This window comes from Syngnathoides biaculeatus, chromosome 2 (genome assembly GCF_019802595.1).
Source record: "Syngnathoides biaculeatus isolate LvHL_M chromosome 2, ASM1980259v1, whole genome shotgun sequence".
In the NCBI taxonomy this organism is placed as follows: Eukaryota; Metazoa; Chordata; class Actinopteri; order Syngnathiformes; family Syngnathidae; genus Syngnathoides; species Syngnathoides biaculeatus.
The window spans coordinates 41,644,074-41,665,849 of NC_084641.1; the positions used below are offsets into that span (position 1 = coordinate 41,644,074).

Genomic DNA, 21,776 nt, shown 5'->3' on the forward strand with positions numbered 1-21,776 from the left:
TGGTCTTCCTCTCGCTCTTTTGCCTGGCATCTCCATGCTCAGCACCCATCTACCAATATACTCACTTTCTCGCCTCGAGACATGTCCGAACCATCGAAGTCTGCTATCTCGAACCCTGTCTCCAAAACATCCAACTTTGGCTGTCCCTCTAATGATCTTATTTCTAATCCTATGCAACCTGTTCACTCCTAGAGAAAATCTCAATATATTCATTTCTGCCACCTCCGCCTCGGTTTCCTGTTGTCTCTTCATATTCACTATGAGAGAGATAATCTAAAAATAAAAATCCATGAATCACAATGTATGATTTTTTTTAACGATTTATTTGTGTGATACAGCTGCAAATAAGTATTTGAACACCTGTCTATCAGCAAGAATTCTGATCCTAAAAGACTTATTAGTCCGCCTTTAAAAGTTCACCTCCACTCCATGTATTATCCTGAATCAGATGACCTGTGTGAGGTCGTTAGCTGCTTTAAGACACCTGTCAACCCCATACAACCAGTAAGACTGAAACTTGTAACATGGCCAAGACCAAAGAGCTGTCCAAAGACACCAGAGACAAAATTGTACAACTCCACACGGCTGGAAAGGGCTATGGAGAAGTTGCCAAACAGTTTGGTGAAAAAAGGTCCACTGTTGGAGCAATCATTAGAAAATGGAAGAAGCTAAACATGACGGTCAATCTCAATGGGAGTGGAGCCCCATGCAAGATATCATCTGGTGGGGACTCAATGATCCTTAGAAATGTAAATCAGGCCAGGACTACATGACAGGACTTGGTCAATGACCTGAAAAGAGCAGGGACCACCGTTTCCAAGGTGACTATTGGTAATACACTAAAAGGTCATGGTTTGAAATCATGCATGGCACGGAATGTTCCCCTGCTGAAAACAGCACATGTCAAGGCCTGTCTGAAGTTTGCCAATGACCACTTGGATGATACAGAAGTCATGGGGGAAAGTTTTGTGGTCAGATGAGACCAAAATTGAACTTTTTGGTCATAATTCCACTCACCGTTTTTGGAAGAAGACGAATGATGAGTTCCATCCCAAGAACACTATCCCTACTGTGAAGCATTGGGGTGGTATCATCACACTTTGGGGGTGTTTTTCTGCACATGGGACAGGACGACTGCACTGTATTAAGGAGAGGATGACTCCGGCCAATGTATTGTGTGATTTTGGGGAACTACCTTTCCCTCAGCTAGAGCATTGAAGATGGGTCATGTCTGAATCTTTCAACATGACAATGACCCAAAGCACACAGCCAGGAAAACCAAAGACTGGCTTCATAATAAACATATCAAGGTTCTGGCATGGTCGAGCCAGTCTGCAGACCAACAACCAATAGAAAATCTTTGGAGGGAGCTGAAACGCCATGTTTCTCAGAGATAGCTCAGAAACCTGTCTGATCTAGAGATCTTTGTGGAGAAGTGGGCCATAATCCCTCCTGCACTGTCTGCTAACCTGGTGAACAACTACAGGAAACGTTTGACCTCTGTAATTGCAAACAAAGGCTACTGTACCAAATATTAAAATTGGTTTTCTCAGGTGTCCAAATACTTATCTGTAGCTGTATCACACAAATAAATCGTAAAAAAAAAAAAAATCATACATTGTGATTTCGGGATTTTTCTTTTTAGATTATCTCTCACAGTGGACATGCACCTAGGATGAAAATTTCAGACCTCTCCTTGATTTTTAAGTGGGAGAACTTGCAATATAGCAGGGTGTTCAAATACTTGTTTTCTTCACTGTATTTGTATAGCACATTTCATACACGAGGTAACTCAGGGTGCTTTACATGATTAAGAGCATTTGAAACAAAGAGATAAAGCATTTAAATCAGGATATAATAATAAAAATAACAAACAAAATATGTATTGAAAAAAGAATTAAAATGTCATACAGTGCAAGTAATATGATTAAAAAGTGGATATACTCTAAAAAGCATGAGAAAAAAAGAGTTTTCAACCTGGAGTGAAAAACATGAACACTTGGGGCTGACGTCACCTCTGTTGGCAACTTATTCCATTTGTGTGCAGCGTAAAGGAAGGAAGAGGACAAAGGTGTATTTGTCTTCAGAACAAGAAGAGAAATGTACAGAGCCTACAACTGAGTGAAGGACTTTGAATTTTGGGAGTATTACAGGAAACGATCAAGAGTTGATTGACATTATGATTCTGAGAAAAATTGAAATATTGTGCATCTAAGAGAGCAGGTGGAAAGGGAGTAAGGAGGGGCAGGGTTTAAATTGTTTTACCGTGGAGTAAAGCAAAAGTAAAGGAAAGCAAATTTATTTGTATAGCGCATTTCATACACAAGGTAACTCAGTGTGCTTTACATGAAAGGCATTTGAAAACAAAGATAAAACATTTAAAATGGCATAAAAACAATAAGAATGACAAACAAAATATTAAAAAAAGACAAAGTAGCATACAGTGCAAGTAATATCAAAAAGTGGATATATTCTAAAAAGCATGAGAAAAAATGAGTTTTCAACCTGGATTTAAAAACATTCACACTTGCAGCTGACCTCACCTCTATTGGCAACTTATTCCATTTGTGTGCAGCATAATAGCTAAATGCTGCTTCACCATATTTGCTGTCGACTCTGTGCCCCACTATTTGACCTGAGTCAGTCGATCTCAGTGCTCTACTGGGTTTGTATTCCGTAAGCATTTCTTTCATGTATTCAGGACCTAAATCATTTGGTGATTTATAGACCAGTAGCAGAATTTTAAAATCTATTCTAAAGCTGACTGGAAGTCAGTGCAAGGACTTTAGGATTGGAGTTATATGCTCTGATCGCTTTGTTTCGGTCAGAACGCGAGCTGCAGTATTCTGAATGAGCTGCTCTTTTTTTTTTCTTTTTTGGGAGTCCAGTTAGAAGACCATTACAGTAGTCAAGTCTACTTGAGATAAAAGCATGGATGAGCTTTTCCTTGTCTGCTCGACACACACAAGCTTTCACTCTAGATATGTTCTTCAGATGGTAGAAGGCAGTTTTTGTGATTGATTTAATATGATTGTTGAAAGTCGGGTCGGAATTAATCAAATCACCAAGGTTTCGGACTTGGTCTTTGGTTTTTAAAGATAAGAGAGTCCAGGTGTTTACCAACAGCAATTCTCTTTTCTTTATTGCCAAAAACAATTGTCTTAGTTTTGTTGTGATTTAATTGAAGAACATTTTGGCTCATCCAGTTATCTGATTTTGATAGTGGCATAATACCTATTGTGTGTCATCTGCATAGCTATGGTAGTCAAAATTAAAATTTTGAAGAATTTGACCCAAGGGTAGCATATACAGGCTGAACAGGAGAGGTCCAAGAACTGACCCTTGAGGGACCCCATAGGTCATTGCCATTCGCTGAGACCGAGCACCTGCAATGGTCACAAAGTAGCTCTTTTCCTCCAGGTAGGACCTAAACCATTTAAGGACCGTTCCATTTAGTTCTACCCACATTTCCAACCTGTTTAGCAGTATATTGTGATCTACTGTATCAAAAGCCACGCTGAGATCCAACAAAACCAATATTGACACCTTTCCTGAGTCACTATTCAACCTTATGTCATTTAGCACTTTGATAAGAGCACATTCTGTACTGTGATGAGTTTGGAAACCTGATTGAAATGTGTCAAAAAGGCCATTTAAAGTCAAGAAATTCCTGAGTTGATTAAAAATAAGTTTCTCAAGAATCTTTGCTATGAACGGGAGATTTGAGATGGGTCTCTAGCTTGCTAACATGGAATCGTCCAGTTTTCTGTTTTTGAGTAGAGGCTTAACAGCAGCTACTTTAAGAGCTTTAGGAAATTCGCCAGACTGAAGTGAGCAATTGATTATTTGCTACAAATCAGGTAGCACTGACTTCACAATACTTTTGAAAAAGTCAGATGGTATTGAGTCAAGACAGCTCGTTGATGGTTAAAACTGCTCAACAGTTTTCTCTACAGTTTTTTGGTGAACTGTATCAAATTCTGACAAGTTAATAGAGTTTTCTCCGGGTGACTTCAGATGTGAGCTCATTTATCTTTTTGGTGATTTGTGCTGACATTTGACCTGATGGATTGTATTTTTTCACTAAAATAATAGGCAAACTCATTGCATTTGCCAGCTGTTACGAGTTCTGGATCGATCTGATGTGGGGGGGGGGTAGTAAGCTGGTCAACCACAGCAAATAGAGCACGAGTATTGTTGAGGTTCTTACTGATGATTTCAGAAAAGTATTGCTGTCTCGCACTCACTAACTCTTGGTTAAAATTACAAAGACACTGTCTGTAGAGGTCATAGTCAATTTGGAGTTTAGTTTTTCTCCAAACTCACTAACTCTTGGTTAAAATTACAAAGACACTGTCTGTAGAGGTCATAGTCAATTTGGAGTTTAGTTTTTCTCCACTTGCGTTCTGGTTTCCTACACTTCGATTTAGATCTTTTGACCATCATACTGTTCCTCTATGGTGTTCTAGGTCGCCTCAGGATGGTCTTAGTGATAACAGGAGCGACAGCATTCATGGCAGTTGTGATTTTCGAGGTGACATTGTCCAAAAGTTCATCAACTGTCTCAGCATTCACAGTCTGTGACACAGACACAGTCTCTGTAAACTTAGTGGCAGTACTCTCATTTATGTACCTTTTCCTAATAGAGATTGAGGTTGTTTCAACTTTTGTTAGAATTTGTAATTCAAAAAATACACAAAAATGGTGAGAAATTGCCATATCCTTAACATCAATCGGTAGAATTTCAACATCCTTTGAGATGACCAGGTCTAAGATGTGACCTTGAATGTGAGTTGGACTCAATATGTTGAGAGAAGTCAAATGCGTCCAGTATTACGTAACGTGAGGATGCCGATGAGCCGTCGCCATCCTCTGTTGCCATCGAGACAGGGGCGTGGAACGACCGCGTGCTAGTCGCCATCGAAGCAGAAGCGTAGGACGGCCGCGGACTGGTCGCTGTCGAAGCAGGAGCGTGGGGCAGCCGCGAGCCTGTCGCCGCTGAGACAGGGGTGAGGGATGGCTGCGGACCGGTCGCCGCCGGTACTGGAACGAAGGGGACTGTGACGCCGCCGCCGTCTGCTGGACAGGGCCATGAGGATGCCGACGAGCCGTCGCCGCCTCCTGGACAGGAACGTGAGGTGGCTGCGGAACCGTCGCCACCTCCTGGACAGGAACATGAGGCGGCTGCGGCGCCATCGCTACCTCCTGGATAGAAACGTGGGATTTGGAGATTGGCTCCTGAAACCCCACAGGCGGCAGAACGCTGCATTGTTGCTCTTTCGGTTTGCCTTGGCACTCCTGAACTTGGTGCTTGTTCATGAATGAGAGTCAGCTTCTTCAGACGGCGTCCGACTAGCTCATAGTCAGGGATCCTGGAGAACTGGCAGACACTAGAGAGCGTGAATAGATCATTCTTGGGCTCAGCAAGGAGCGACGGGAATGATAAAAGTCCTCCGGCTCTAAACTGGAGGAAAATAGTTCGCCTTGTCTTTTTCTGAATTCCCTCCAGCCTCTGAAGTTAAGCCCTCTGCAATTCGCTTCTGGGTCTTTTCTTTGGGAACACGCACGTTGAAGGCACTCTGGCAGGCTCATCCTCGATCGCCTATTCCACCCTTTTCCTACGACAGTCGCCCGGACGCCTGTCACCATCGCGACATAAGTGTGACGCGGCAGTGAATCTGTTGCCACCTGCGACGTGAGCTCAGTTCGAAAAGGGGTCGATGGATACCATGGCGTGAGAATTGATCAGCAGCGCGTCTGTCGAAGCCGCGACGTGAGCGTGGCGAGGCGGCGGATCTGTCTTCACTGCAACGTGAGATGTTGCCATTGTGATGTCGTCTGCAACGCCTAGCTTGTCTGTAGAAATGGCGGCAATTGAGGGCGCATTTTTATCACGTGATTGCAAAAAGGATTCAGGGGTGCTGGAAAGGAGGGTCCTTCGGGAAGTTGAATCTCAGATTCACCAGGAGCAATGTGGTTTTCGTTCTGGCCACGGAACAGTGGACCAGCTCTACACACTCGGCAGGATCCTCGAGGGTGTACGGGAGTTTGCCTAAACCACAAGTGTTAAACCCAAGGCCCAGGGGCCAGATCCGGTGCACCACATGATTTTATGTGCCCTGCAAAGGAAAACCATGTCTATCAACATCTAGGATTTTTGTTCAAATCTATTCCAAAATTTCAAAATCAAGAAATTTCATGTGTGAATATGATGAGGCGGTTAAAGATTTTTATTGTTTCATAGTTATAGTCCTCTGAGGGAAACGTGACTACAATGTTGCCCGTGACAAAAATTAGTTTGACACCCTTCACATAAGCAGTCTACATGTGTTTTGTAGACTTGGAGAACACGTTCGAACATGTCCCCCGAGGAGTCCTGTGGGGGGTTCTTCACGAGTATGGGGTACCAAACCCCATGATAACCCTCTTTGGTCCCCGTATGACTGGTGTCAGAGTTTGGTCCACATTGCTGCCAGTAAGTTGGACTCATTTCTATGCCAGCCCTACCCTTTGTTACTGATTTTGTCCATAACCTTTACGGACAGAATTTCTAGGTGCAACAGAGGCGTAGGGAGTGTCCGGTTTTGTGGCCTCAGCATTGCATCTCTACTCTTTGCAGATGATGTGGTTCTGTTGGGTTCATCAAGATTGTAATCGCCAACAGTGACTGGAGCAGTTCGCAGCCAAATGTGAATCGGCTGGGATGAAAATCAAAACCTCCATATCTGCGACCATGGTCTTCAGTCAGAAAAGGGTCAGGCATGAGATCCTGCCCCAAGTGGAGGAGTTCAAGTATCTTGGGGTCTTGTTCACGAGTGAGGAAAGAATGGAGCATGAGATCGACAAGCGGATCGGTGCAGTCTTTGTATCGCTCCGTTGTGCTCAAGAGGGAGCTAAGTCGAAAGGCGAAGCTCTCAATCAGTCGATATACATTCCTACCCTTACCTTTGGTCACGAGTTGTGGATCGTGACCAAAAGAACAAGATTTGGGATACAAGCGCCCAAAATGAGTTTCCTCTGCTTGGTGTCTGGGCTCTACTTAAGTCTTAAGGGTGCTCAATGCGTCGATCGGCAGTCTTGGTCGATCGCAGGATGGCGTGCCAAAAAAAAAAAAAAACTCTAACTCAAACTCTAAACTCTAAGCGTGCGGAATTGTGCACCGCTGATGCAGTCTCTTCGCAGATATTTTGCATTGCGTGCAAAAAAAAAAAAAATCCAATGCAAATTGAAAGATAACATAGAGCTATTCAGTTTGTTCAATGAGTGAGGGATTACTGGTTGTTAGATGCAATGGCACAATTTACATACATACTATAAAAAAATGAAAAGAAGCCACTGGTTTATTTTACGCAGCACACGTAACTTTCTCTAACAACAACCCCTGCTCCCTTACACTTTCTTTTTCCTAGTTTACCTTACACCCGCCCCCCATCTTAAAGACGTACACTCATAATTACAAATGTTACAGTACTTTTGCAGCCCATCAATGTGTTTTATAATGACAGCATCCACCACCACTGCTTTAGTTGGCAACACAGTCTGGGCAACGTAGAGCAAAGACGAGCTAGACATGCTGCTTATGTTTACTTTCGATATTAATGGAGAAAGCTAAAAAAGAAATGCCATTGTTTTAAGATGCAATGACTGTCAGAGTATGTGAATAATTGAAGAAAAAGTGGTTAACTGGATGAGATTTTCTCTTTTTGAGTTGGAAAGGTCTGGTCTGAAGCCAAAGTAGAAAATGAAGGATGAGATGGTGTGTAATTTTAAAATTCCACTTTGGCACAGCCTCATCCAGGATGAAAGCACAGACAATACAGTGCACAAAAAGCTAATTTTGTATTTTAAATATATATATTGTATAGTATATCACATAACATTATTAACTTAACATTAGGAGCATCAGTCACCCCTCGTCGTCGTCAGTAGCTCAGCGGTGAAGTTGTAATAAGCGGCGCTGTTAACGGCTGTGTATGGAAGTATTTCTCCGTCTTCCTGATCAACCGAGCTGTGAGCTCGCTCGCTGGGGGGCGAGGTCACAGCTCCCTAGAACCCCGGAGCTGTGCCGCTCATGGCTCTGTATAGAAGTATTCCTCAGTCTTCTCGATCAACTGATACTGCTATTTCTTCATCAGATGAGGATAAATCCGAGAAATCAGTGCTGGGCATAAATGGTGTCCCATGTAATCGAGCCTTTGTTGCGGCACATAAGAGGTCACATCCACGCACGTAGGTCATGTGACTTGTAAAAACGGCAGCCCACCTAAAATTTGTAATTGTTGATAAAAATCTTCTCAAAACACTATTAAATGAGAGGATTTAACATCACATTGTCAAAATACAATACATATTACATGACCGATTGGATACATTGTTAATGCAAACCAGTGGATTTCCCCTTTAAATACTGCCAGTTGTTTTGTAAATGGTTCTTCTTCTTTCGGCTTGTCCCGACAGGGGTCGCCACAGCGTGTCATCTTTTTCCATCCAAGCCTATCTCATGTATCCTCCTCTCTCACACCCACTGTCCTCATGTTCTCTCTCACATCTATCAACCTATTCTTTGGTCTTCCTCCCGCTCGATTGCTTGGCAGCTCCATACACAGCATCCTTCTACCAATATACTCGCTCTCTTGCCTCTGAAGATGTCCAAACTATCGTAGTTTGCTCTCTCTAACCTTGTCTCCAAAACATCCAACTTTGGCTGTCCCTCTAATGTCTGAAGATGTCCAAACTATCGTAGAACCTTGTCTCCAAAACATCCAACTTTGGCTGTCACTCTAATGAGCTCATTTCTCATTTCCCACCAGTTCTGCTTTCTGGTTTTTCTTCAGTGCCACAGTCTCTAATCCGTACATCACCACTGTTTAATAAACTTTCCCCTTCTTCCTAGCAGATACTCTTCTGTCACATACAACACCAGACACCTTCCACCAAATGTTCCATCCCCCCTTGGACCCGTTTCTTCACTTCCTTACCAAACTCAACATTGCTCTGTATTGTTGACCCCAAGTATTTGAAGTCGTCTACCCCTATCTCTTCTCCCTGGAGCTTCACTCTTCCTCCTCTGCCCCTCTCATGCACATATATAAATTGTAAATGGTTGGGAAAAAAAAATACCTTTAACCTATATTGTTAGTACTATTGTATTCCCACAATCGTGCTCTCATTCAACTGTAAAACTGTTTCCTGAAACTAACTAAATGTCCTCCTACACAACAATGAAATGACTGAATATGCTCGGTCTCATGCATGACTTCTAACTTGCGTCCTTAAGCTTGCACGACCTTTACTAATATTGCTGCCCCAAAAATTGATTTTCTGAGACCAGTCATGATCAGCATTGATCTATTATTCTTTAACTTTATTGATGTTATTCAGAAGCACTCGGTGAAACAACAACTAGCTTTACTCTTGTATTTCATTATTAAATAGTTACAAGGATTACATTTTATTTTTGCAATAATTGGATAAAGATGATGAGCCACACAACGTAGTTTTGGGAAAGAGTAGTGGAGGCTCGACTCAAGTCAGAAGTGAGTATATGCGAGAAACAGTATGGTTTCATGCCTAGAAAGAGTACCACAGATGCATTATTTGCCTTGAGGATGCTCATGGAAAAGTACAGAGAAGGTCAGGAGCTACATTGTGTCTTTGCAGACCTAGAGATCTGCTCTGAGCCCCTTCCTGTTTGCGGTAGTAATGGACTGGCTGACAGATGAGGTTAGACTCTATTCCCCTTGGACCATGATGCTCATACATGATTTTGTGATCTGCAGTGAAAGCAGGGAGCAGGTGGAGGAACAATTAGAAAGATGGAGGCACGCACTGGAAAAGAGAGGAATGAAGATTAGCTGAAGTAAAACAGAGTATATGTGCATGAATGAAGGATGAAGGGCAAAGTCTATAAAACAGTGGTGAGGCCATGAGGACAATGGGCGTTAAAGATGCACAAGATAGGCTTTGATGGAAAAAGATGACACGCTGTGGCGACCCCAAATCGGGACATGCTAAAAGGAAAAGAAGATGATTATATTTTATTTTTGCAAGAATTGGACAAAAATTTAAAAAAAAAGAGATTTTTGAAGATTGGACTTGGGTTGAAAGATGGCGTTTTGGCTGTGAAATGTATTTAAAAAAATATACAATTCAAGAGGGAATGGTCTTTAACTTAAATCTCGTCAATTTCTTTAGATTTTTTTTTGTATTGGTCTTATCATTGTCGGCTAGTTTCGACCTTTGTCTTCTCTCGGTCTCCACTTCTGAATTTCTTGGTCTTGTTTATCTTGGTCTCATTGAATGCTGGTTTTGGACAACTCTTGGTCTTGCGCACAACACTATATTTTGATGTCAGGGCCGTGGCCAGGCCACGGCCCTGTGCGCAGCTTCCTCTGTTCTTGTGCCACCAGCTACGTCAAGTCGTGTTTTTGCCTAGTAGTTATACGATCTCATTTTCATGTTTTTGGACCTGGCCTTTTGGCATGTGTTTATGTGCTTTTGCCTTTTTTTGGACTGCTTACCTGTATATGACCTCTGCCTGGAATAAAACTACCCTCAACATCATGTCACTGCCTCAGAGTCCCGCATTTGGGTCCAACTCCTTGCCGCTTGCCCCGTGACAGATGTTATGCTTGGCATGCAGGTATTAAAGATCCAACACAGTGCCAAACAAAAGAAATTTATTTAGGTATTAAAATGTAAAGAACAACTTTCTGATCAATAGTACCAATTGACAGAAAAGCAAAAGTACATTATCTCACTGGAGCATGAGTAAGCGCTTTTCCAACTTCTTTATTTACATATAATGCATAGAAATGTTTACACAGTAGCATTCGCAAAACTACAATCCTGTGTCCCAATTGATCTGTTGGTCCCTTAAACAAAAAAGATAAACTGTGGTGTGAAAGGCATGTCATGAAAATATGTATCACAAATCCAAGTATTTACTGCACTTTAGCAGGTTTCACATGTACCGATAAATGGGCAAAATTTTCCAGGTTCTTTTAATCAAAGTATGCGAAGGCCCAATTTTGTCTGTAAAATGTTATCCTATGCAAATACGCTATATTTTGTGATGAGGGTTGAAATTGTTTTTTTTACTGATCTGCTTGGAAAATTATCAGCCCGACAACTGTAAATATTTGAACGTATTTGCTATTTATGATTTCAAATCTATTTGCATGTTGGTCAATATAATTAAGGGATGCATGATGATGGCCAACATGCTAATCGTGGTATTGATCAAAAATAGTCAGTTATTAATCGCAATTATTCATGTTAGATAATACTGTACATTATTTTTGGCAACACTTTTCAATTAACAGGAAATATTCCAGTGCAAAATTAAACCCAAAAATTGATTATATTACATTTACCAAATATCCCTGCCCTGACTCCAGAACAAAGTCCAGGCAACGAATGTTGATCCCTTTGAGGCAGAAGCTCTTTGCTCCCTATCTCCAATTTATGCTGTAATTACTTCTCTCAATATGACTCTCGCTCATCAGTTTACTGAATGACCAAGGGTCTGGCTCCATGGTGTGCTTGTTTGTCCCCCCACCAAAACACATTTTTTTTTACTGTGTTTGTTGCAGAAGACACTGCACAAACCACCCTGATGAGCTTCTGATAGGGACAATCCACGCACCCTTCTTTACCCACCCACGATTGAAAATAACCTAACTCAATTGTCACCAACCCCAATTTAGCCAGCATGCAATTAGCTTCCGTAAAGTCCCTCAACACATTTCTTTTGTCAACATCAGGAACGATATTAAAAATCAGTACATGTGTAACTCGCTTCAGCAACGCAATTTGATGCATTGATTATGAGACTACCTTCGCTACAAATATTAGCAATTTACCAAATAACACAAATACACGCGGAACATATTTTCCTTACATGATATGTAATGGCATGCTCAAATTTATTATCAGAGTATCAGAAAAGGCACAACAAAATCCACACCATAAAATTCTAAATATTTTCTCCAACGTTTTCTTGTAATTTCCTCCAACTGTGTATCATCTATCGAAATAAACGTATTTACAATAGTCTCATTTTAAATGAGTTTTAGCAGGAAAATATCCCAGTTTGACAGGGACAGAGGCATAGATTAAATTCTCTTTACAGAGCTTTTGTGCCTTTGATTTGGTTTTGTGGCTTGTATGCCCTTCATATTTGACATCGTAATAAATCTGGTAACAGGTAATTAGATGAGCACAAAGTACGAACTAAGATCATAAGGGCCCAGTGCCTGTGAGACAATTTAGATCAACATGGGTGACCCATGGATTAAAAAGATTCATCATTGGATTCATACACTCCCTATTTTAATTCAACATGGAGATGGGGAAAACAAATCATTACAAACAAGTGTTCGGAACTAATGACATCAAGCAACTACAGTCTGCTGCTGCCCGTTCTGCCCTCCAAAACAAGAAAAAAAGGTTGAGGAAGAGATGGGTGGAAGAAAAGTGCTCATAAGTGCTTTAGATTGCAAATTATTTTTGTCATGGTATTCTGTCATCTGGGAAAGAAGGAACTCTCTTCAAAACTGATATCTTAATGGTTTGAAAAAAATGAGAAAATAAACTCGTCTTCATGACAGCAAGAGTACTTTAAAAAAAAAAATCTGAAGCATGTGCAACAAATCTTTTTACCGTGGCAAATGGGTGGAGGATTGTGAAATTGTGTGATACAAGCTCTCCACTTCCACACGTAAAACCACTGAGCTGAAGCCAACACAAGTGGGAACACACTGACATGGACTCTGTTCCAGGAGTACCTGTCCGCTGAAGGTCCACTGCCAACGTTCAAAGGACGTCTTGACAACAACATGAAACCCTATTACCATGACACACCCGCCTTGGGAGTCACAAAAACAAGAGCTTTCACTTCAGTCTGCAGTGATGCCTTTTTCTCGCAGCTCCTCTGTCACGCGCACCAGGTAAGTGGGATCTGGGTAAGCAAAACTGGAAAAAAAAAAGAAAATTCACTCTGGGGCTGAACAATTATGGTCAAGATAATAATTGCAATTACTTTGATGAATATTGTAATGCAGCCCTATGGGGGCACAAGCCAGTGCAATCTGTAGGCCGGTCCCAAGCCTGTATAAGCCTGATTGACGTGATGAATAGGAGGAAGGTTGATATATTGTGCATCCAAGAGAACAGGTGGAACGGTAAGTAAGGCTAGAAGTTTAGGGGCAAGGTTTAAATTTTTTACCATGGGACGAGAAGGGTGACCGGAGGGTGTGTTCCAACTATAGAGGGCTCACACTCCTCAGCCTCCCAGGTAAGGTTTACTCAGGGGTACTGGAGAGGAGGGTTTGCTGGGAAGTCGAGTCTTGGATTCAGGAGGAGCAATGTGGTTTTCGTCCTGCCCGTGGAACAGTGGAACAGCTCTACACCCTCGGCAGGGTCCTCAAGGGTGCATGGGAGTTCACCCAACCAGTCTACATGTGTTTTGTTGACTTGGAGAAGGCATTCAACCGTGTCCCTTGGGGAGTCCTGTGGGAGGTTCTTCGGGAGTATGGGGTACTGAATCCCCTGATACGGGCTGTTAGGTCCCTGTACGACCGCTGTCAGAGTTTGGTCCGCACTGCCGGCAACAAGTCGGACTCGTTTCCAGTGAGAGTTGGACTCCGCCAAGGCTGCCCTTTGTCAGCAATTTTCTTCATAACTTTTATGGACAGAATTTCTAGGCGCAGCCGAGGCGTAGAGGGTGTCCGGTTTGGTGGCCTCAGCATCCCATCTCTGTTCTTTGCGGATTGTGTGGTTCTGTTGGCTTCATCAAGCCGTGATCTCCAGCTCTCACTGGAGCGATTCGCAGCCTAGTGTGAAGCGGCTGGGATGAGAATCAGCACCTCCAAATCCGAGACTATGGTACTCCGTCGGAAAAGAGTGGCGTGCCCTCTCCAGGTCGGGGATGAGATCGTTCCCCAACTGGAGGAGTTCAAGTATCTTGGGGTCTTGTTCAAGAGTGAGGAAAAAATGGAGCAGGAGATCAACAGACAGATCGGTGCAGCGTCTGCAGTGATGCGGACTTTTTATCAGTCCATTGTGGTAAAGGGAGCTAAGTCGAAAGGCGAAGCTCTCAGTTTACCAGTCGATCTACGTTCCTACCATCACCTATGGGCATGAGCTGTGGGTCGTGACCGAAAGAACAACATCCCGGATACAAGCGGCCGAAATGGGTTTCCTCTGCAGGGTGTCCGGGCTCTAACTTAGAGATAGGGTGAGAAGCTCGGTCATCTGGGAGGGTGTAGAGCCGCTACTCGTCTGCATTTAGAGGAGCCAGATTAGGTGGCTGGGGCATCTGATTCAGACGCCTCCCTGGTGAGGTGTTCCGGGCATGTCCTACTGGAAAGAGACCCCGAGGACGACCCAGGACACGCTGGAGAGAATATGTCTCTCGGCTGGCTTGGAAACACCTCGGGATCCCTCCAGAATAGCTGGAAGAAGTGGCTGGGGAAAGGGAAGTCTGGGTATCCCTGCTGAAGCTACTTCCCCCACGACCTGACCCGGAAAAGCAGTAGACAATGGATGGATGAATGGATGGATGGATGGGTAGGAAGGGAAATAGAGTGGGGGTTATTTTAAAGGAAGAGATGGCTAAGAATGTCTTGGAGAAGAAAAGAGTATCAGATTGAGTGATGAGGCTAAAATTTACAAATCGAGGGTGTTACGTAACATTTGATTTGTGGCAATGCCCCTCAGGTCGGATGTAACAAGATGAATTAGTTCTAAGCATCCCGGATACAGAGAAAGTTGTGATTGATGCAGATTGTCATGGACATATCAGTGAAGGAAACAGGTGATGAAGAAGGTATGGCTAAGTATGACATCCAGGAAAGGAACTTTTAGGGACAAATGGTAGTGTACTTTGCAAAAAGGATGGAAATGGCAGTAACGTGTTGGATGCTGAGAAAGGATGAACATTGTGCGGTATTTCAGAAAGAGGTGAGGCAGGCTCTTGGTGGAGAGCAGGAACTCCCAGAAGACTGAACTTCTACAGCCAGGGTGATCAGAGAGACAAGCAGGAGAGTACTAAGTGTATCTTCTGGTAGTAGGTAAGGTAAGGGGAGAAGAGACTTGGTGGTGGAACCCCAAAATACAAGAAGTCATACAAGGAAAGAGGTTAACGAAGATGTAGGACACTGAGAAGACTGCAGAGGTGAAAAGAATACAGTAATCCCTTTTTTTTGCGGTCAAGTGGTACCAAACCCACCTGAAAAGTGAAAAACCGCTAAGTAGGGGTAAATGGCTTTTTTTTTTTTTTTTTTTTTGCTTCATAGGTCCTTGTTGTCTTGCTGGGCAACAGTACTATGCTGGCCATTTGTTCTTTTGTTTTTGTTTCATTGCTCCATGTTGTTGCGTCAGGATTTGCACATTGCCTTCCCCTGTATTATAGAGTACAGTACTGTACGAATGTGTCCTGGTGTTTTTTTTCCGCCCATTTATTTCTTGATTTGCTTCATTGGTCCATGTCGTCTTACTGGGGATGCCGCATTATACCCTATCGATGTGGCTTCCCGCGACAGTACTGTACTAATGTATGCTGGCGTTTTATTATTTTTTATTTTATGAATTAATGTATTTTTTGCTTCATTGGTCATGTCGTCACGCAGGGGATGGCGCATTGATAGGTAGCAATCCTGCTTTTTTTGGGTTGGGTCGGTGTGGGGGGAGTCCGGAAATCTGCGATGCACTGAATCCGCGATAGGTGATCAGCGAAGTAGAGAGGGATTACTGTACATTGAGATGCGACATAGGGCAAAGGTAGAGGTGGCGAAGGCTAAACATCAGAGGTATGACGATATGTACACCAGATTGGAGATGAAAGAATGAGAAAATGATTGCTACAGGTTGGCCAGACAGAGGGATAGAGATGGGAAGGATGTGCAGCAGGTTAGGGTGATTAAGGATAATGATGTAAATAAGTTGACTGGTGCCAGTAATGTGCTAACTACATAGAAGGAAAGAATACTTTGAGAAGTTGATAACTGAAGAAAATGAGACAGAATGAAGATGAGAAGAGGCAAGGGTGATGAATAAATGAACATAATGAGCCATGTCAAAGGAAATCCAGTTACACAAGGGGTGTTCAATGCGTCGATCGCGAGGCAGTTTTGGTTGATCGTATGATGTGCCCAAAAAAAAAAAAAAAAAAAAAATGTTCGACTATCATTCACCTCGTCGCTTGATTCAGGCGTGGCAAATATCTCGAGCGTACGCACATAAAGGCGCGTTGTCGTAAGATGGCCTCTTATTTACGGCAGTAGTGGCGTAGCGCGCGTGCATTTTGAAATGTGAGTGTCTGCATTACTGGTAGCTGCCAGTGTTCAAGGAGTACGAAATGGCCCATGAATACAGCAACAGTGTCCCCCCACACCCAATCCCCCCCCCCCCAAGAAAAACTCATTGGATCTATACAATTCACGAAAAATTGGGTAGACTGATTTGCATGAAACTGGGGCAAATCACATTTTTGGGGAAAGCTGAGTTACCTGCTTGTCTCCAAATGTGGTCAATCATAAAATCACTTAAATATAATGTCTGACAAAATGAAATCACCCAAAAGATATCAAAAAGCTGAAACAAAATGCCACAATACAAAGAAATTCAAAAACAGTAGAGATATCAATTATTTGACATCAGTGTGTAATAGCTTACAAAGCTATTGCTTATTAGTGAAGAAAAAAAAGTATTTGAACAGCCTGCTAAATTGCAAGTTCTCCCATTTAGAAATCATGCAGGGGTCTGAATTTTTCATCGTAGGTGCATGTCCACTGTAAGAGAGATAATCTAAAAAGAAAAATCCAGAAATCACAATGTATGATTTTTTTAACGATTTATTTGTGTGATACAGCTGCAAATAAGTATTTGAACACCTATCAGCAAGAATTCTGACCCTCAAAGACCTGTTTGTCCCCCTTTAAAAGTCCACCTCCACTCCATGTATTATCCTGAATCAGATGCACCTGTGTGAGTTCTTTAGCTGCATAAAGACACCTGTCCACCCCATACAATCAGTAAGACTCAAACTCGTAACATGGCCAACACCAAAGAGCTGTCCAAAGACACCAGAGACAAAATTGTACACCTCCACACGGCTGGAAAGGGCTACGGAGAAATTGCCAAGCAGCTTGGTGAAAAAAGGTCCACTGTTGGAGCAATCATTAAGAAAATGGAAGAAGCTAAACATGGCAGTCAATCTCAATCAGAGTGGAGCCCCATGCAAGATATCACCTTGTGGGGTCTCGATGATCCTTAGAGAGGTGAGGAATCAGCCCAGGACTACACGAGAGGACTTGGTTAATGACCTGAAAAGAGCTGGGACCACGGTTTCCAAGGTGATTGTTGGTAATACAATAAGACGTCATGGTTTGAAATCATGCATTAAACGGAAGGTTCCCCTGCTTAAACCACCACATGTCAAGGCCCGTCTTAAGTTTGACAATGACCAATTGAATGATTCAGAGGAGTCATGGGAGAACGTTTTGTGGTCAGATGAGACCAAATTGGAACTTTTTGGTCATAATTCTACGAACCATGTTTGGAGGAAAACGGATGATGAGTTCTATCCCTAAGAACACCATCCCTACTGTGAAACATGGGGGTGGTTGCATCATGATTTGGGGGTGTTTTTCTGCACATGGACTAGGACGACTGCACTGTATAATGGAGAGGATGACCGCAGCCATGTATTGTGAGATTTTGGGGAACAACCTCTTTCCCTCAGTCAGAACATTGAAGATGGGTCGTGGCTGGGTCTTTCAACATGACAATGACCTGACGCACACAACCAGGAAAACCAAAGAGTGGCTCCGTAAGAAGCATATCAAGGTTCTGGCGTGGCCGAGCCAGTCTGCAGACCAACACCCAATAGAAAATTTTTGGACGGAGCAACATGACAATGACAGAAAGCATAAGAGTGATCAGATCTTCGGTGTTTGGCAACTGCAAGTGTTCTTTCAATAGATTTTCCACGAACATCATTATCGACATGGAATTTTTCTCTGTCCCCTCCGCTACACCATGAATTCTTATAGTTTCCCGTCTTGCTCTTCCCTCTTGCCCAGTTAGTTTATGTTGCAACTTAGCATGTAAGCACCTCCATCGCAGCTTCCTCCAGTCCATGCACTATTTCCTCTATGTCTGCAATTCCCTGTTCAGCTTCATCAATTCTGTTTGTAACCATGATGTACTCTCGTATTGCTCGAAGAGCCTCCGCACTTTCGCTCCGTAACTCTCTCAGTTCTTCCATTATGTTCAGCAGGTTAGCCATACCCTCGTCTTTTTGTAGCGTTAGCTCCTCCAGATCTGAATGACAAACACTAGTTACATTGCAGTTGACCAGTTCTTCTTCGGCTGAAGGGGTCTCTTCTGCTGTCTGTGGGACAATTTTCTTCTTTTGTTTGGGGATATTATACACACCTCTTTGTTTTCTTTAACTCACATACAAAAAAACCCTCAAAGTATATGCCGTTGATAAACAAAACTTTATCAGGACGGAGAGTTCTGTTATTTTGCTGTCTACTGCATTGCTGCCCAACGAGAAGTGGACACTTTAGCCATTTCTATTGCTAAAGGTCTCCACAGAACCAAGGTGAGAGCCATTATCCACTAATGGAGAAAATGTGGAACAGTGGTGAAGGTTTTGGAGTGACATCATCAAAGTCTGGAGTTTGAAACCAATTGAAATACTCGGATGACTAAAACGTCCATTCACGCTTAAAATCCCTCCAATGTTGCTGATTTTTATTTTTATTTTTTTAATTCTGCCAAAATATTTCCAAGGAGATGAGAAAATTTTCTTGCCAGCTGTAGAAAACCTTCGCTTTCAGTTGTTGCTGCGCAGAGTGGGCCCGCCAGTTATTAGGTTAGCGGGGAAATCATCTTTCACACAGAGTCAGAACTCTGAAAAGGTTATTTCCCCAACTTTATCAATAAAACCATCATTTAAAAATGCATTTTATACTGACTTAGGCTATCTTTTACATTTACATTTGTTTGATGATCTTAAAGTGTGGAAAATATGCAAAAGAAAAAAAAAAGTATGTACTTTTTCACAGCACTGCTATAGCATGCTGTGATTGGCCTGTATGTCTATGCACCATCTGGTTTAGCAAAGATTCTATTGAGCCTGGGGTGTCAAACAAATTATTGTCACGGGCAACGTTGTAGTTGCGGTTTCCTCCAGTCGGGCTTTATGAGGGTGAAGCATGATAAATGCAAATCATTTCACACAACAAATTGGTGGAGAACTAGTTTTGAAATTCAGACGCCAGTAAAAACCTGTTGGTTCAACTATGATTGAATTCATTTTAAATAGGTGCTTGGAATGTCTTTATGGTATTAAAATTAGAAAATTTTGGTATCCCCCCCCCAAAAAAAAAAAAAAAAAAAACGCACATGACTTGCTTGCACAGGCCAAATCTGCCCCCAAGGCCTTGAGTTTGACACTAGACTCTACTGTACTAAATTTATCTATCGGATCAGTTGATTAAAAAAATTTTGATACGTACCAGCGGGGCCCGCCCCATATTGAGGTCTTGTGGTGGATGTCATTCCAGGTGATGACATTTTGCAAGCCTGTTGTCATGGAGGTACCGATCGTGAAGGTAAGGCGCTGTTCAAAGGCCCGGCGCAGCAGCCCGAGCACACGGTTCCCGTCGGGGCTGTTAGGGAGGTAGGCCAAACGGTCTGTACCTGGGTACCGCACGCCCGGGTTGGGATGCTCTGGCTGTTGGCATCAAGATTCACAACATGCACATAAGAAAAAAAAGATTCACAACGTCCACCAGAGTAGGTACAGAAAGAATTCAGACCCCATGAAATTTTTCACTCATTGTTATATTGCAGTCATTTGTTAAAATCGAGTAAATTTTCCCGTTATTATTGTACACACAGTACCCATATTGAAAGAAAAAAATGAATTGTTTAATTTTTGAATGTAAAAAAAAAACCCACAGCTGTAAGTATTCATGCGTATTGCTTTTGAGCTAATACAGCCATGAGTCTTTTGGGGAATATCCAACAAGTTTTCCCACACCTGGATTTGGGGATTGTGTGCCAATCCTACTTGCAGATCCTTTCCAGTTCTGTCAAGTTGGATGGTGAACATTGGTGGACAGGCAATTTCGGGTCTCACCAGAGATGCCCAATTAGGTTTAAGTCAGGGCTCTTGCTGGACCATTCAAGAATAGATACTGAAGCCACTCTCCCCCCTATGATGCTGCCACCATCATGCTTCAATGTTGGAACAGGTGATGAGAAGTGCCTGGTTTTCTCCGCACATCTCGCTTAGAATTAAGGCCACAATGTTCTATCTTGGTTGCATCAGACATGAAAATCTTGTTCTTCACCATCTTGGTGTTTTTCGGGCCTTTTTAGCAAAGTACCTGCTGGCATTAATTTGTCTTGTACTGTGGAGCGGCTTCTGTCAGGTCACTCTCCCATAAAGCCCCGACTGGTGGAGGATAGCAGTGATAGGAGAATTCTCCTGAGTGCATCTCTGGAGCACCCTTCACTTCGCATCGTTCCCCAACGCAAAGGTAAATGGACATAATTTTATTTTGAATCCTTGTTTTTTTTCGGGGGTCGGGGTTTGGAACGGTTTAGGCTATTTACATGTAAAATGAGCTTGTACTTGTGAAAAATTCACATTAACCTGTTCCAAAATAAATTACGGTAATTTTTCATATATAATGTGCAAAATTTTCCAAAAATATTTTCAAAAAGTCAATGGAATGCATTATATTTAGGTATAAATTAAAAACAAAAAAGAAAGTCACATTGTATAGTCGTATATACAGGTAAAAAGAATGTTTAAAAAAAAGGTATACATATGTATTTCGATATAATATTCAATTTTTTATGTTAGATATTTATATGTATTAAGGTAATGTGCGCCACCAACCTGAGCTCCCTGACCTGCTTGTGGGAGTGTCATTTTACGATCGTTACTGTAGCTTATTTGTTGCTACTTTACCAAACATCAGAAACGACTGCCCGTGAGTTTGATTTAACTTAAACCAAGACAAAAAATGTTGACTAATACAACGCTAGTTTATGGAGCCGCTTTAAAAAAAAAAAGTGTCATCACTCCTGCCGAAGAAGTGGGCAACCTCGAAGGAGTGGGACAGTTCAAAACAATGAGAGGTCAAATTACATAGAAGCAAGCGTAATCAGGCATGAGCATTTCACGGAAACGATCGTTCCGTTACCGTGTAGTTACCCAACCTGAGAAAACACGGAACCGAAAGTCCGTTTCCCAGATCTCTGGGCTTACTTTTAATAATATTCACCCATGTGTGGAATGTAAAACAAGTTCTCAGCGAAATACAACAATCTGTATAAAACGAACCTACATGAACCCCTTCATTTTTAATGATTAAAACGCCCAGCTTTGTCAGTGTGGTTTACAAACAGCACTGGTTTCCGCTTCTGCGCTATGCATGCGCAAGGTCAAGTTACTCATATCCGGGTCACTGAAACGCTAGTCAAACATGTCGGTTGCTAAGCGTAAAAGACAAAATGCTCATGCCTGCTAAGGCTTTATATTGAAGTACATGTAAAAAAAAACGGTTCCCATGAGCATTATCAATGGGAACCGAAAAATCGTTTCCCATAGTTTCCCAGGACAAAAATCAACGGAACCGAAAGATCGGTTACCATACTTGCCGAAATCCTCATGCCTGCGTAACGCACACACACAAAAAAAAAAAAAAAAACAGGAGGCAGCACACAATTAAAATGCTCGCTTTTTT

General features: G+C 42.3%; 1 protein-coding gene across 3 annotated transcripts in view; it reads right to left on the reverse strand.

Annotated features, from left to right (window-relative positions):
* Window positions 1-21,776, reverse strand: part of dtx3 (deltex E3 ubiquitin ligase 3) — a 32,252-nt gene that overhangs the window by 625 nt on the left and 9,851 nt on the right. The window contains exons 4-5 of one of the 3 annotated variants that reach the window (XM_061805928.1): window positions 19,533-19,750; window positions 5,903-6,119 (exon numbers count right to left, since the gene is read on the reverse strand). In XM_061805928.1, coding sequence (XP_061661912.1) covers window positions 6,053-6,119; window positions 19,533-19,750 — 285 coding nt within the window. In that variant the 3' untranslated portion in view covers window positions 5,903-6,052. Of the gene's footprint in view, window positions 1-5,902; window positions 6,120-12,834; window positions 12,976-19,532; window positions 19,751-21,776 lie in introns of those variants that run through there. The other 2 variants (XM_061805920.1, XM_061805934.1) reach the window with 2 other exon arrangements.